This window comes from Vombatus ursinus, unplaced genomic scaffold, assembly GCF_900497805.2.
Source record: "Vombatus ursinus unplaced genomic scaffold, bare-nosed wombat genome assembly UNPS02014449.1, whole genome shotgun sequence".
In the NCBI taxonomy this organism is placed as follows: domain Eukaryota; kingdom Metazoa; phylum Chordata; class Mammalia; order Diprotodontia; family Vombatidae; genus Vombatus; species Vombatus ursinus.
In genome coordinates this window covers 1,387,452-1,404,570 of record NW_020954227.1, presented here as the reverse complement: position 1 = coordinate 1,404,570, position 17,119 = coordinate 1,387,452, and the positions used below count along the sequence as shown (strand labels likewise).

Below are 17,119 nucleotides of genomic sequence, written 5' to 3'. Positions count from 1 at the left end.
ACTCTGGAGAACTCCTTGACAGGACGTAATAAATACTTGTTGACTTGACTTCCCTTTAGCAGAAGCTGTAGCAGTTTGAACTATAATATATTTCAACATCTGGTGTTTATTATTTTAAATGCTTAACATTATGATTATCATTTTACTACTAAATAAAATTCATTAGTTTCCCAAATAAAAAAAGAAAACCTTGTGATTAATATAAAGATTATGTTTATATAGCACTTGTTTTTAAAAGTACTTTCCTATCAACCCTGAGAAATAGGAAATGGAAGTGTTAGTATCCCTATGGAGATACAGAAACAGGTTCCAAGAAGTGAAGGTACTTATCCAAGGTTAATGGCATGTCTGGGACTTAAATCCAAGATTCCTGTCATGGGCTAGATAGAAGACACAGAAAAATTCCCAAACCTGATTTAGTCAACATGAACAATCTCTGCTCAAAGAATCTTGCAAAAAGTTACTTAGTGGGGCAGCTAGATGGTGCAGTGGATAGAGCACCGGCCCTGGAGTCGAGAGAACCTGAGTTCAAATTCGACCTCAGACAAATAACACTTACTAGCTGTGTGACCCTGGACAAGTCACCTAACCCCACTGCCTAGCCAAAAAAAAAAAAAACCAAAAACAAAACAAAAAAAACAAAAAGTTACTTAGTAAAAGTTTAACTGATTTGTTTCATCACCTTAAATATCAGTTATTATCATTATTATTTTCTTGCTGTCCAGCTTCTTAGCTATGACAACTAAAATTTTAGATTTCATTTTAAATGAAAAAACAAAAACAAAAACAATAAAATCTTCATTACTTTTTGAGATTATTCACAGTTCTAAACCAATAATGATAAGGAATTTCAATGTGCTGCATGATGCTAGAAGATACACAAATTCTGACTACAATTTCAGAATATCAAAGCACGATATTTTGACATATGAACACAAGACATCTTGTTAGAGGAAAGCCTTTAAGGTAGAATAAAAATGTCTACCAGATCAAATGCTTTAAAAAAAATCCAACAAGGAACACAGTGGAATCTCATACTCTCTATACCTCTATAAATGATGGGAAAGATGTGATATGCTATTATTTTCTTTTTCTTTTTTTATTTATTTATTTTTTGATCTGCTATTATTTTCAAAAAGCCTATCTGTGCATTTCAAACCTTAAAAGTTACCCTCCCATGTATGGGTAGATTAATTTTATCCAAGATTTTAAGAGTCTGCTCTGCCTAGCCAAACAAGAAAAACTAAGTGGATGAAAAATGTCACTTGTCTAGATCAGTGGTATTCAAACTTGAATAGAAATGGAACCACTAAACTGGACATAAGGATCCCTGAATGCACAGACTTAGAAAACCACATATCAACAAACCTGTATTCAACAGTATTTTTATTTGTTTTGTTAAATATTTCCTAATTACATTTTAATCTGTGGCAAAAATGTAAAAAAATTACAATAATCCATACTGGAGTGGTTATGGAATGATATGCACACTAATACACTGTGGGTGGAGCTGTGAAAAAGCAAAACCATTTTGGAAAGCAATGTGGAATTATGCAAATAAAGTGACTAAGATGTCCGTACTCTTTGAATTAAGGACTCCTTCACTTGGTTTATATACCAAGGAAATCAATGATTAAAATGAAGTCTTCATATATGCCACAATATGTATAGTGGCACTTTTTGTGATAGCTGAGAACTGGAAATAAAGTAGATGCTCAGCAACTGGTGAATGGCTAAATAAATTGTGGTACATGAATGTAATTTAGTATTACTGTGCTATAAGAAATGATGAACTGATTACATATATTTATATAAATAAATAATATAAAATGATTATAGAGAGGCATGGAAAGATATATGTGTGTGTATATATATACACACATATATATAATACTTATACTAATGTAAAGTAAAGCAGAGGCAAGAAAAGAATACAGAGTAACTACAACAATATAAATAGAAAGAACAATTACACACCAAAAGAAAAAAAGCAAATATAAAACAACTATAAAGATAAAGCAGGGCTCTAATGAAGAGATGAGAAGACATCCCCAACCCACCCCTCTGTGGAGGTGGGAGATCCACAGGTGTTACATACAGTTCATTTTTTCAGATTTTTTCAATCTGGACAGTTGTACTGACATTTTTTTACCTTCCTAAAAAATACTATTTGTTACTCTCTGCATGGTTAGGGAAAGTGACACTTCGGATAACTATGATGATGTAAAAAACAGAAGATATCAATAACATTTTTTAAAAAAAAGACCCTCAAGAAACTAACAAGACTAAATCAAGAATAATAAATCTGGGGGGCAGCTAGGTGGCGCAGTGGATAGGGCACCAGCCCTGGATTCAGGAGGACCCGAGTTCAAATTTGGCCTTAGACACATAACACTTAGTAGCTTTGTGACCCTGGGCAAGTCACTTAACTCTGTTGCCTAGACCAAAAAAAGAAAATAATAATAATAATAATAACAGATCTGTTGTTATCTTTCATCTCTATCTAAACACATAAGCTATCTCTGGAAATAAGTGCAGCTTGGAAATGAAACTAAGTTTCTTTTGGATTTTTAACTATTTAATATTGATCTTGGTAGTTTTCTTTGATCTTTCTAGATAATCTCTAAAAGAGCTGTTAGGAAATTTTCATTTTTAAAAGCATTTCATAAATACCTCAAATACAGTAAGTTCTCATCTTAATATTTTAATGATACCTTAAAGCCATCTTGAATTTAAACACTGCTTTCACATATATACACAGTACTTAACCTGAATGTTCTCTTTGATTTATATCAATTAATAATGATATCAATGCAAAAGTGGGAGAGGATGGTAGGAGAAAAATTAGTTGGAAAATATGGCTCAGGATCAAGAAGTGAAAGAGGGTAAAGGCCTGTAGACTACAAAGGAGCCTCACATCAATAAATCATGACGAAAGAAGACTTTTTTTGAAAAGAAAGCTGGAAGACACTGCACATGATAAGCACCAAACATGCTAACAAACAAAAACGACTACATTTTAACAGAGAGGAAATGACAATTTACCAATATGGATGCTGTTTCTAAATTAACTACTTGATAGATGCAAATATCAAAATTGACACTAAATTAAATGAATGAGAATCAGAAGATATAGTTTGCAACCTAACCTCTTTTAATCAGCTATTGATGCCAAAAAAATAAGAACTGAATAAATTAACAATCTATATAAACCATTACTATATCCTACAGAAATTTCAATATAAAGTATTCTTCACCAAGACAAAGCCAAAATAAAATAACAGCTGAAGTCAGCAAACATTTGATCTCTTTGACAAATACAGCAGCCAAGAGCAAAGCCAGTTTAAACTATAACCTCATTATAAAATCTTACAAAGGCCTAAATGTCATCATGAAGTCAACCTAAAATGTAATCAGCTTTTTTTTTTTAATATGGGAAATTATGTTTATGTGGCTTAGTTAGGAAATGAGTTGTTGCACACAAGTTATGTTTCAAATTCACTTCATTACCAAAACAGATTTTTAAAAAAAATTCTTAAAACTATTTTCATGGTACTTTTGAGAAAAGTATGGAAGCTCATTGTGGCATATGTCCAAAATAATAACAAGGCCCGCAATCTATGATGGTCACAGACAAATCACTTTTAACCCTCACACTTTGTCAACATGCTGTCTTACTATGGTAGATAATACATAATTAAATCATAAAGTGACTTTATTTACAAAACAAAGTCCCTCCCTTGAGATGCATCAGTTAAGCAGATAGCCTAGTGAAGAAAAAAATAAATCATAGCTAGAAATGATCAAGAAGTGGAAGAAGGAAGATAGAACAAAAATGATGATCTTTTCAGAACATCAATTTCCTGCCTCCCGACTTCAATTATGGCCTATAAAGAGAAGACTTTCATAAGATTCATAAGTCTCTAGAGAATCAAATGGGGAACATAAACTCACTGAGGACAGGGATTATTTTGTTTTTTTCTCTGTATTCCCAATACATAGCATACTGCCCTTTCTACCTTTTCAATTCTGTTTCTCCTCCACATGATCTATGATCCAGTGACACTGGATTTCTTGCTGTTGCTAGAACAAGACTCCATCTCATGAGTCCACACACTTTTACTACCTAACTCTCATGCACGGTATTCTCTCCCTTCCTTGTCTTCACTTGTGGGTCTTTCTTCAAGTCCCAGCTAAAGTTCTACCTTCTGCAAGAAGACTTTCTTAGTTGGTACTCTTAGTGCACTGCCTATTAGATTATTTTAGGGCAGAGTCAAGATGGCAGAGAAAAGAAGGGATTCTTCTGAGCTCTCCCAAATTCCTCTTCAAATAATTTTAATCCTCAATGCCTCAAAACAAATTCTGGAGTGGCAAGCAGAAACCACGAATGGGGTGAAAATTTTTTCTAGCAAAAGACATCTTAGAAGTTAGGCAGGAAAGGTCTGTCACCCTGGCAAGTCCCCAGCAGGCCTTGGGGGCAACTGAATAGGTAGCAGCGGCTTCCAAAGCTCTCAGCCCTCAGACGGTAACAGGGTTGGGTTAACTAGTCATGGAGAACACAGGTGTTCTTTTCCTGGTTAGTGCCAGTACTCTGCTGCTCTGTCCATATATAGATCCTGGTCTCAGTCCTGATTCACAGTCCCAGGGTGAGGAGGAGCACTAAGAGGAGCAGGGTTATAGGTCAAAGGCTGGAAAGAATACTTGTGGTCAGTCACAGACCAGAAGAGCAGTGACTACATCTCTCTTTAGATTACACCACCTTAGAAGAACTGAAAACTTATAGACTCCCAGAACTAGCTCTGAACACAGCAACACAAAAAAAGCTGAAATTTAGGACAGTGCCCCTCCATCATGGGAACAGAGCGAAATTTTAACATAAAGTTAAAAGTCAAGAAATTGGCTGGAAAATGAGCAAACAAAAAATGGACATGGTCACAGAAGATAACTATGGTGACAGAGAAGATCAAAACACAAACTCAGAAGAAGACATCAAAGCCAAAAACTGCTTCATCCAAAGCCTCAAAGAAAAATGTGAGCTGGTCTCAGGTCCAAAAAGAATTCCTAGAAGAGCTTTTAAAAATCAAGTGAGGGGGCAGCGAGGTGATGCAGTGGATAGAACACCAAACTTGTCGTCAGGAGGACCTGAGTTCAAATCCAGCCTCACATACATGACACTTACTAGCTGTGTGACTCTGGGCAAGTCACTTAACCCCAATTGCCTCACCAAAAAATATATATAGATATAGATATAGATATAGATATCAAGTGAGAGAGGTAGGGGAAAAATTGGGAAAAGAAATAAAAGAAATATTAAAAAAATCATGAAAAAAGAGTCAACGGTTTTTTTTTTTTTGTTTTTGGAGGCAATCAGGGTTAACTGACTTGCCCAGGGTCACACAGCTAGTAAGTATCTGAGGTCAGATTTGAACTTGGGTCCTCTTGACACCAGAGCCGGAGCTCTATCTACTGCCCCACCTAGCTGTCCCTAACAGTTTGTTAAAGGAAGCACAAAAAAAAATTGAAGAAAATAACACCTTAAAAAACAGAATAGGCCAAATGGTAAAAGATAAAACAACTCCTTAAAAAGCAGAATTGGCCAAATAGAAACAGAGATACTTTAAAAGCTCACTGAAGAAAATAATTCCTTAAAAATTAGAATTCGGCAAGTGACTCCATAACACATCAAAAAACAATCAAACAAAATCAAAAGAATGAAAAAACAGAAGAAAATGTGAAATATCTCATTCAAAAACAACTCACCAGGAAAATAGATCCAGGAGAGATAATTTAAGAATTACTAGGGGCAGCTAGGTGGCGCAGTGGATAGAGCACCGGCCTTGTAGTCAGGAGGACCTTGATTTCAAATCCGACTTCAGACACAAAACACTTACTAGCTGTGTGACCCTGGGCAAGTTACTTAACCCCAATTGCCTTACCCCCCCCAAAAAAACAAAAACGAAAACAAAAAACTCACATAAAGAATTACTGGATTTCCTGAAAGCCATAATGGGAAAAAAAAAAAAAAACCTTCAAAAAAATTATCAAGGACAACTGCCCTAATATGCCAGAACCAGAAGGTAAAACAGAAATTGAAAGAATACACCAATCACTTCCTCAAAGAGATTTCGGAGCTCCCAAGTCAAGCAGAAAATAGTACAGGCAGCCAGAAAGAAAAAATTCAGATAACCAGAACCACAGTCAGGATAACACAAGATTTAGCAACTTCTACATTAAAGGACTGGAGGGTTTAGAATATGATATTCCAGGGAGCAAAGGAGTTAGGATTTCAACCAAGAATAACCTACCCAGAAAAACTAAGTATCATCCTTCGGGGGGAAAACGAGACATTCAATGAAACAAGAGGACTTTTCAAGCATTCCTGATTGACCAAAGCTCAATAGAAAATCTGACTTTCAAAAACAGAAATCAAGAGAAACATAAAAAAGTAAACAGGAAAGAGAAATCATAAGGGATTCAAGAAGGTTAAACTGTGTACATTCCTACATGGGAAGATGATACTGGTAACTCCTAAGAACTTTCTCATTATTAGGGCTGGTAAAAAGAGTATACATAGACAGAGGGCACAGGTGTGAGTTGAATATGATGAGATAATTATATTTAAAAAATTAAGAGGTGAGAAAGAGGAATGCATTGGGAGAAAAGAGAGGTAGAATAGGATAACTTACCTTATGTAAAAGAGGTACAAAAGAGTTTTTATAGTGGAGGGAAAGATGAGAGAAGATGAGGGGTGGGGAGAGCACTTGAGCCTTACTCTCATGAGAATTGGCTCAAAGAGGGAATAACATACACACTCAGTTGGGTACAGAAATCTATCTTACCCTATAAGAAAGTAGGTGGTAAGGGTTAAGAGAAGTGGCAAGGAGAGCTGATAGAAGGGAAGGTGGGTTGGGGGAGGCAGAAGTCAGAAGCAAAACACTTTTGAGGATGGACAAGGTGAAAAGAGAGAGTAGGATAAACAGGGGGCAATTGGATGGAGGGAAATACACAATAATTATAAATGTGAAAAAATGTTTACAACAAGTTTCTCTAGTAAAGGCTTCATTTCTCAACTATATACAGAACTGAGTCAAATTTATAAAAAATAAGAGCCATTCCCCAATTGATAAATGTTCAAAGGATATGAAGTTTTCAGACAAAATAATCAAAGCTATCTATAGTCATGTGAAAAAATGTTCTAAATCACTACTGATTAGAGAAATGCCAATTAAAACAATTCTGAGGTATTACCTCACACCTATCAGACTAGCTAACATGACAGAAAAGGAAAATGACAAATGTTGGAGGGGACGGGGGAAAATTGAGACACTAAGGCACTGCTCGTTAAGTTGTGAACTGATTCAACCATTCTGGAGAGCAATCTGGAACTATGCTCAAAGGGCTATAAAATTTTGCATGCCCTTTGACCCAACAAAACCAATTTGAGTCTGTATCCCAAAGAGATAAAAAACAAAAAAGAAAAGGGCCTGTATGTACAAAAATATTTACAGTAGCACTTTTTGCAGTGGCAAAGAACTGGAGACTAAGGGAATGCCCATCAATTGGGGAATGGCTGAACAAGGTGTGGTATATGACTGTGACTGAATATTGTACTGTGAGAAATGATGAAGGGTATGGCTTCAGGAAACCCTGGAAAAAGTTACATGAACTGATGGAAAGTGAAATGAGCAGAACCAGAAGAACAACATACACAGCAACAGCAATATTTTAATGATGATTAACTGTGAAATGACATAGTTATTCTCAGCAATACAGTGATCCAAGACAACTCCCAAGGACTGGTGATGAAGAATGCTATCCATCTCCAGAGAAAGAACTCATGGAGTCTGCATGCCAAAAAATTATTAAAACATTCATTTTTCTTGGGTTTTTTTTTTGGTCGCTTCCCCCCCACAACATGACTAATAGGGAAATATGTTTTGCATGAATGTACATGTATAACTCATATAAAACTGCTTGCCTTCTCAATGAGGGAGGAGGGAAAGGAGGGAGAGAATTTGAAACTCAAAATTTAAAAAAAACAAATGTTAAAAATTGTTTTTATATGTAATTGGGAAAAAATAAAAATATTAAATAAAAAAGGAAAAAATAAAATGTTTAATTTTATTATCTATTATAAAAAAATAGCTATAACATCTGTAATTTCACATGCATGCCGATGTTTATCATGTTCTCCATGACTATATGAATGGCTTTTTTTTTCTCCTTATCAGAAAGAAAGACAATATAACTACAATTTACTTTTGGGAATCTCATTTCCAATAAGAACAATCTCCAACTACAAATACAATATTCTTTGTACTGCTAGTATGTTACAAACTCCAGACTTCATTTTAGTCTTTTCTTATCAAAAGTATTCATTTCTGTCCATTGAAGAATTTTTTTTTGTAATAATACATTTCAAATTCCATAATGTAAATCAAAGAGAAAATCAAATGCTATACGTGAATTTTAACTCTGTAATTACTTATAGGAACATTATTCAGAAGACCTGTAAGTGACAAACTATGCTGGATAAAAGGCATAAAAAATCATCAGGAGAATGTGCAAGTGAAAAAGGGGAGTGGGACAGTCATGTGAAATGAAATACAACCAAAGGACAGCCCATATACTTTATAATCTATGCAATATCAAAAGATTTATTTGAAGGCCCTCAGCCAACAGGTAGCCTCTGCTGAGGATTTACAGGAAGCCAAGATCAGCGTCACTGACACAGATCAGCTACAAGTACACACATTTTGGAGGGTATAACCCAGATCATTTAGATCATAAATTCAATGATGGCAATACTGTGTCAAACAGATAATTTTGGATCTTGGAAGGAAGCAGAATATACTACAAAGAAGAACGGACCTGATAGTCAGAAGATGTGGAATAGAGTCCTCAATCTCACCCTTACCAGTCATGTGGCTATAAGTGACTTGATCTCTCTAAGCCTCAATTTGCCCTTATGTAAAATGGGGCTAACACTTGCACTACCATGTACTCATATCCAATATGATATATATATATATACACATACATGTACACACAAATGTATACATATTTATTTCCACTATTTTGTATCTGTCTTTGTATCCTCAGTGCCCAGCATAATGCAAACATTTAATAAATGCCTGTTGATTGTCTGACAAATAAATGAATTTTAATTACTACTATCATTATCCTCTGAATTTGAAATGTAAAAGATAACATTTCATTTTAATGAACCTAATCACAAAAAATGATCCAAGTTCCAATTAAAGAAGAAATCATTGCTACTACATACTAAATGCATTTTTCACTTTGGTGGATTATTTAAATAAAGCAAGTGCTTCCATTTATGTTACAAATTATAACTTTGCTACAAAGCCTTCCTGAGGAGTGAGTTGATGACAGAATAGGAAAGTCAGTCTCACACCAAGGTATTTTTGTTGTTAACATTCCATTCCATTGGACATGTCTAAAATACAGTCTATTATGGTTATAGATCTACAACAGCTGACCTCCTAATCACCAACTCTAAAGGCATTTCTTTTGTCTTTTATCTTGACCTCCTTGCAACTCTTGACCACCCTTTACCACTATGAATTATGTTCTCCTCCATCAGCTTCTGAGATATAACATCCCCCAGTTCTCCTACCGCTCTAACTATTCCTTATGTTTCCTGTACTAGGCCTCTTTTCTTTCTGACACTTTTTAATCCTTTGGAAACACCCACATCTGTTCTTGGTTTTCTCTCCTCTCTCAACTCTCTCTCTTGGCAATATTATTTGCTCCTCATACATTTCATCACCTATGCTCCTCTCTATGTAGATGCCTACCAAATTTTTCTCTAGTCCTGACCTGCTTTCTGAGGTCCTATTTCCCCAATTTCCAACTATCTATTAAGACCTCTATATCATCTCAAAATAAACATGCCCCAAACCAAGCTCATATTTCCCTATAAACATCTCCCTTATGACTTCCTTTTCTCTGGACTAGATTTATAATTTCACTGCTATAGGGAATTCCCTCTACTAATGTAGGTAAGCTCCTGCTCTTCTATTTAGCTAATTGGGGGGCACAGATCTAAGGCAGTGCTTCTTAAACTGTGGGTTACGACCCCATCTGGTGTCACATAACTGAATGTGGGGGTCGTGAAAAATTTGGCAACAGTAAAAGATTTCTGAATACACAATGATCAAAAATTAATTCAAAATCAATTGTGTAATGAATCTGAGGCATTTCTGGAAGTGCTTGCCCATATCATATTGCATCATGCAATTCCATTGCAGCCTTGGTTCTGAACACACAATACACGCACTTTGTACTGCACATGCTGTCACCCCATGCAATGCCAATGAATGCTGCCAGAAACACCTAGGCTTAGATTAGAGACTACTGTGTTATGAATTTTAGTGTTTAGTACTTACAAAATCATTAAATGAATTTTGGTTTGGGATTAGGATAGAATTTCCAACAATTTCTGAAATGGCCCCAAAATACTTCTGCCGCTTTTATACTACGTATTCATGAGAAATGACATTCTCAACATTGACAATTATAAAATAAAAATTTCAATCAACTCTGAAAACATTGAAGATGCTTTAAGTCCTGCATTATCAAATATTCCACCAAGATTTAATTCTTTATGTCAAAATAAACAAGCACACCCATCTCATTAGTATGCAAATTTGCTTTCATGTTTCATAAACGGTAAAATTATATGCATGTCAAAAATTGTTTTAAAACAAATTTCTTTATGATTTATTATCAATAAATTTTTGATTTGTATACCTATTTTATATACCTATGTACCCAAGGTCATATAAAAATTTCTTGGGCAAAAAGGTGTCACAAGTGGAAAAAGTTTAAGAAACCCTATTCTAAGAGATTAAGTGACTTGCCCATAGTCATATAACCTATCAGAGGTAGGACTTGACTATGTCTTCTTGATTCTGGAGTTGGCTATCATTATACCACAATGCCTCTTTCTTCTAACCTCCTGATTTCATGTAAATGGTCTTCTATGTTCATAACTTTGGAGGTATTTTTTAACTCTCCCTGTCTCATCCAATCTTGTTCCAAGTCCTGTCAACTCCACTTCCACAACATCACCTGTCAATCAATCCCCAAGGATTTTTTAAAGCCCTTGCTTCATACTAGGCACTGTGAGAAACACCAGGGACACTAAGAAAGGCAAAATAAAATCCCCACTTTTAATTAGTTCATATTCTAATGGGGGAGACACCATACAAATAATCTCCACATAAAAGATATATTCAGTATAAACGTAAGGATATCTCAGAAGCAAAACACTAGCAGATGGTGGGACCAGCAAAGTCTTTTTGCATAAAGTAGGATTTGAACTGAGTCTTAAAGAAGGCCAGGAAAGCCAGGGGGCAAATGTGAGGAGAGAGAGAATTTGAAGCTTGGGGCACAGTGGGTGAAAAGGCAGAGGTGGGAGATGGAGTGTCATGTTTGAAGAATTAGGCTAACCGGACTGGATCACAGAGTATGTAGAAGACAGTAAAGTGTAAGACGACTGGAAAGGTGGGAAGGGGCTATGCTGTGACAGACTGTAAATCAGGCCTGTACAACATATGGCCCACAGGCTGCTTGTGGCGCACCAAAGAATTACAGGCTGCCCTTGAAAAATATAGGGTTGCAGGGCAGCTAGGGTGTGCAGTGGATAGAGCACCAGCCCTGAAGTCAGGAGGACCTGAGTTCAAATTCTGCCTCAGACCAAACACTTGACACTTACTAGATGTGTGATCTTGGGCAAGTCACTTAACCCCAATTGCCTCACTAAAAAAAAAAATAATAAAAAAAAAGGTAGGGTTGCCACTGTGTACTCTCCAGTTTGTCACATGACCTGTGGCAAACAACTATCATCAGTCTTTCTCTAGTATAACCTAACTTCAACCCAAAGAAATTTAGCCTATTTTAATTTTGGCCCTACCTCCTGCCAAGTTGTGCAGGTCTGCTCTAAATGCCAAACAGACCATTTTATGTTTAATCCTGGATGTAATAAGGAACTACTGCAGTTTAATGACTAGGGGGGGTTGAGAGGAACTGTGACACATTCAAACCTGAAATTTAAGAAAATGTCTTTGGCAACTGAGTGGAGGGGGAGGATGAATTAGACTTAATAGGGGTAGGGAACCTGCGGCTCCAAGGCCTCAAGTAGCCCTCTAGGTCCTCAAGTGTGGCCATTTGACTGAACCCACACTTCACAGACCAAATCCCCTCAATAAAAGGATTTGTTCTGTTACGCTTGAACTTGCTCAAAAGGCCTCACCCAAGGACCTAGAAGGCTACTTGTAGCCTCGAAGCCGTAGATTCTCTACCTCAAATTTATGAAAGGAAGATCAACAAAAAGGTTACTGCCACCACCCAAGTACAGGCCTTCATGAATACCCACCTGGATTATCTCAGGTTGTCTTATATGTCTCCCTACTTCCACTCATAAATAATCTGGTGACTTCCCATTTTCCCAACCTTTTTTTGTGTGACATTTAGTACTTGTGTTCCAGCCAAACTGTCGCCCCCAAAACACCTATAACACACACACACACACACACTATTCCCAAGATCTGTAATGCCTTCTCTCCCCCTGTTGACCTGCTGAATTCCTTCTTTATTCTTTAAAGCCACATTCAAGTAGTAGACCATTCCAGGAAGCTTTTCCTGATTCTGATCCTCCCATTGGACTAAATTTCTTGAAAACAGAAATTATGTCTTACGTACAGCACCTACCTCAGTGTTCTAAAATGTAACTGTAAAATGCTTTGCAAACTTTAAAATATCCTAAGTCAGTTATTATTACCATTTAAGCTTTTTATCTACCCCAAGCCCTGGCACAGTGCTGTATACTCAATATTCTATATATTTGTTATCATCCTAACAGTAGCTATCTTACTAGTTCATTTTATGAAACAAATGTAACTCCTCTTAAAAACGATTTTTTTAACAAGGCCACTTATTAAAAAGACAAGAATCCCTGATGCAAACATTTGTTTCCTTTCAAAGAAAATCAAGGACATTCCTATTTGTTCTTTCCTTCCTCAATTTCAAATACTAATCTAACATTAATGTTAGATGATGAAAAGCCACAATTTTTCAAACTTTACTAAGTAATTGGTTGTTGTCCTTCATGCTTGAAAAAGAGCAAAATGACATCACTATGCTGGGGTCAAGGTACAGTGTGTCTGACCTTGGATGATCAGACCAATACAAGTTCAAAAGGCTACACTACAAATCAGGCACAAATAGTCCATATCAACATTTGGAGAGGAGAAGTCTCTCAATTTGCACATCTCACATTTCTTTTGAGCTACAATAATTCTGCTTTGCTCATACAGCACAGCACCTTCTTTGCTGTGGGAATGCTATGTTGGGTGGTCCTGCACCAGTGTCTCCTTGTTTATAGTTACAATCTTAATCACCAATATTTTGACCACACCAGTTAGGAAACAGATAGATGTTAGGTTAAGACACAGATAGGTAGGTGTTAGACGTTAGAAAATGTCAGGTGAATTTTTTTTTGACAGAACTTCACAAAATCAAATTTCCAAAGAGTCATATTGCACACTTTGTTCTGACACTATTCTCGGAGCCCAATAGAAGCAACATCTTTCCAAATGAGTCCACCTTACAAAAAGGTTCTTTAGATATTCTTTACCTTTCCCAATCCTGTCCTGTCCTCTCTCCTCTGTGCCTTCATTTAAGTTGTGCCCTATTTGCGGGAATGGACACTCCTCTCCCCATCTCTGACTAATGATTTTCAAGGGCAAGCTCAGGTGCTACCTTTTCTATGAAGCATACCCTAATACCAGCTAGATGTGATCTCTCCTTCCTCAAAACTTTTAAGCACTTTATTTAGATTTCTCTCTACCACTTATGCTAATATGTATTGTATTTATTTTTGCCCATCCCTCATCTTCTCTCAAGCTTCTTCAGAGCAGGGGATTGTATCTTGTTTCATCTTTAAATGCTCAGTGACAGTGTTTTAGTAAGACACTAAATGTTTGTTGAATTAAATTAAAATTTCTTGAATATAGTTCAAATCACACCCATAGTTATTTTGGATCTACCCTAAGCAGCATTAAGCACTACACAGGCAGGTTTCAATGTGCTGAGAATTCAGCAGACTCCCTTTAGTAGACCCAACAATTCCTAATATTCAATCTTACACATGCAACTTACTTGTTATAACAAACTTACTTATTGTGAAAAACTACTCTTAAATGTTTGAAATATTTACTAGGATGACATCACATTCTATCACAACTACAAAATGGGAAAAACATAAAACACAACCCCTTAAAAACATTTTTCTTAACTAAAAAGTAATCTGTTTCAGATGAATTTTTCAAACTTTTAGTTTCTTATTAAGCATCTCCTATGTGTAAAAAATGTAAAGATGCAAATAAATATTAAGCACCCACTATATGTTTATCAGAATGCAATACTTTCCCATGTAAAAAATGTTATAAATTATGGTTGAATGAAATATTATTTGTAGTACTGGACTTAAAGTACTGCATTAAATGGATTTGTGAGGGAATGAAAGGGTAAGTGGCCAAAAACCCAGTTACAACATTGTTTCTGTAGAGAAATGTGTCTCAATGTGACTTACCATTTACTCTCCAGGATTAGTGGGTGGAAAGTGCATTATAAACCATAAAGTACTAGCGATATATGAACTGCTATTGTTGTTACACTTTGGGAACAAGACCTTTTCTTCATAAGATGGGGGACTGCCTTATAGTGTATATTATATTCAAAAGTTACATAAATGTAAGTACCAAAATAGTGTCTTTGATATGGTGGCAAATCCTTACACAGGTAATTGGCAAAGTTTATCAGTTATAGTGAAAAGAGCAGTGAATATGGTATTAAAGCAAGGGTTCAAATACTCCCTTTGTAGGACCTTATGCAAGTCACTTAATGTCTACATGCCTCAAGTTTCTTGAGGTTGAAACGAGATGGTATCTAAGTTCCCATCCAGTTATAAATCTGTTATTCTAGGATAAATTCAGAAAGACTAGTAGCTTACTGTAACTGCCCAGCTGTATGCTAGATTGGTCAAACACTTCCCCAGAGCTTCTAAAAGAAGGATGGATGCAACACTTTAAATACACTAAATCACTGCCTCTAAAAACCTTGCCCTGCTACCAGAAGTTTCACATTTTAGAATACAGTTTAACTTTACTGAAATACTGATAGCTTTCACATTAAGTCAAACTACACCAACATCCTGATACAGGAAAACATGAGAAAGAATAAAAAAAATACGAGTCCTTCTTTTACCTTCTCCAACATTAAACATTTTTGAGTTTGTTTTTCTATTCACAGTAGAGCAAAAAAGAGTCTTAAACAAACAAATAAAAGATCTAGAATCAGTTATTTCACTCAGATTTCAGTGTTAATACTAAACTAGTCAGTTAAGAGAAGTATACTAAATACCAAAGAACATTGATTTCATGCCACATGGGGTGGGGCAGGCATAAAGAACACAGTATTCACAAATAAACCCTTAAATTAACATATTTGCATAATATATTTGCATTTTTAAGATATATACCCCTCAAAAAGTATTTCACAGAAAGCGAATAAAATTGTCCTTCCTTGACCCTCCCTCCCCCCCCACACACAAAAGGGGCATTCCTGTTTCTCCAATCTTTCAATATACACGCTTAGAATACGGACAGACATTTACTACTTTCGGCCTTTAAACTACTTACGGACTTTTTTTATATGCACAACTTACCAAGTTTCTCCACCAACTTGAGCATCACCCCCCCAATATGCACCTCTCCTGTAACTCTCAGGGTAACATCACATTTCAGGTCTGTCACATGGACACTCAATTCCCACGTCCCATCCGCATAGCAGCCATCTGGCATCCTTATCCCGTCCAGAGCCATAGCTCCTTCCTGTGAGTGGAAAGGAAATGGCACTCGTAAGAGTTACTCTCCAAAAGAAGACAAGTCTCATTGAGCCCTAAAAGGCAGGGCGGAGGAAAACTGGAAAGAAAAGGTAACATCAAAGGAAAAATCACGCTAAACAGTGCAAGAAAGCACTCTCTCCCCTCTGCTTTAGAAGGGCTCTGTGTCACGAACGATGGGGAAAAATGGGTAAGGGTGCAGGAGCATGGGGGTTACCAATCCCGACACGCCCTTCCCCCAAAAAATCATTCTCTGTATTCTCCGGCCAGCCCGCAGGGAGACCGATCCACAATCCTCCTTCCCAATAGGACCCAGAGAGAGCATGACTAGCCCCGGGCGCAGCCAGGGAGCAGGGCCCCAGCCCCGCCCGTTCTCCCCAGTGACAGAAGCCCGCTCGGGCTGGGCTCCCCAAGTCCCATTGGAAGCCACAGGACCCGCTCCGCCTCCTGCGAAAGCCTGGACCGTTGTGTTCACCTGTCTAACCGCCCCCCAGCCCTCCCCAGCCTCCCGGGACCGAGGAGACAACGCCTGGGGCTGAAAAAGTGCCCTTCACTGCGCCCCCAGTCCCGCCCTACCCCACAGCTACAAAAACATAAAGCTCCAAACGAAAACTCGCCACAGACGTGTGCCCTCACCGTGCGTATCCCCCGCTCTCAGCCGGCACTCGGCGGACAGAAGGGTCGGGCGCGGTCTGCGCCACGGGGCGGCCCGGGAGCGGCGGGCCCACAAGCGCGACTCCACGTCCCTCTCCACAGTCCCAGATGGCTCGTCGAGTTATCTCCTGGCCTGGGCAGCTAATGGAGTCTGGGAGCCCCAGTCCCGTCCCCCTCTCCTCCCAGCCCACTTCCAGAGGCTCAGCTCCACCCCTTTCCTCCCACCTCTTCTCCACCCCCTGGATGTCTGGCTACTGGCTGGGCCCTTTCTTCTCCCAGAGAGGACAGAAAAGCGGCTTCTGCGCTAGACACTGATTAGACCCGGTTTGTCGTCGCCCCTCAACCCCCCGCTCCTAGCTGACTAGCAGAGGGATGGAGTCAACTGGTTTAAGGGCGTGGGGGGAGGGTGGAGTGGTTTGAGTGGGAGCTTTGGGGTTGGTTCTAGAGGAGGTGGGAGGAACGAGAGGCTGGAGGGAAAGGAAGGAGGGGGAGCGCGGGTGAGTTGCCTGCAGCCGCAATCACAGCTAGAGGAGC

The 17,119-nt window shown here is 37.8% G+C and overlaps 1 protein-coding gene across 2 annotated transcripts in view; it reads right to left on the bottom strand.

Annotated features, from left to right (window-relative positions):
* Positions 1-16,653, bottom strand: part of FERMT2 (fermitin family member 2) — a 136,413-nt gene extending 119,760 nt beyond the window's left edge. For both annotated transcript variants that reach the window (XM_027861125.1, XM_027861126.1), the window contains exons 1-2: positions 16,568-16,653; positions 15,755-15,920 (exon numbers count right to left, since the gene is read on the bottom strand). In XM_027861125.1, coding sequence (XP_027716926.1) covers positions 15,755-15,911 — 157 coding nt within the window. In that variant the 5' untranslated portion in view covers positions 15,912-15,920; positions 16,568-16,653. The remainder of the gene's footprint in view (positions 1-15,754; positions 15,921-16,567) is intronic.
* Between the last annotated feature and the right edge of the window lie 466 nt (positions 16,654-17,119).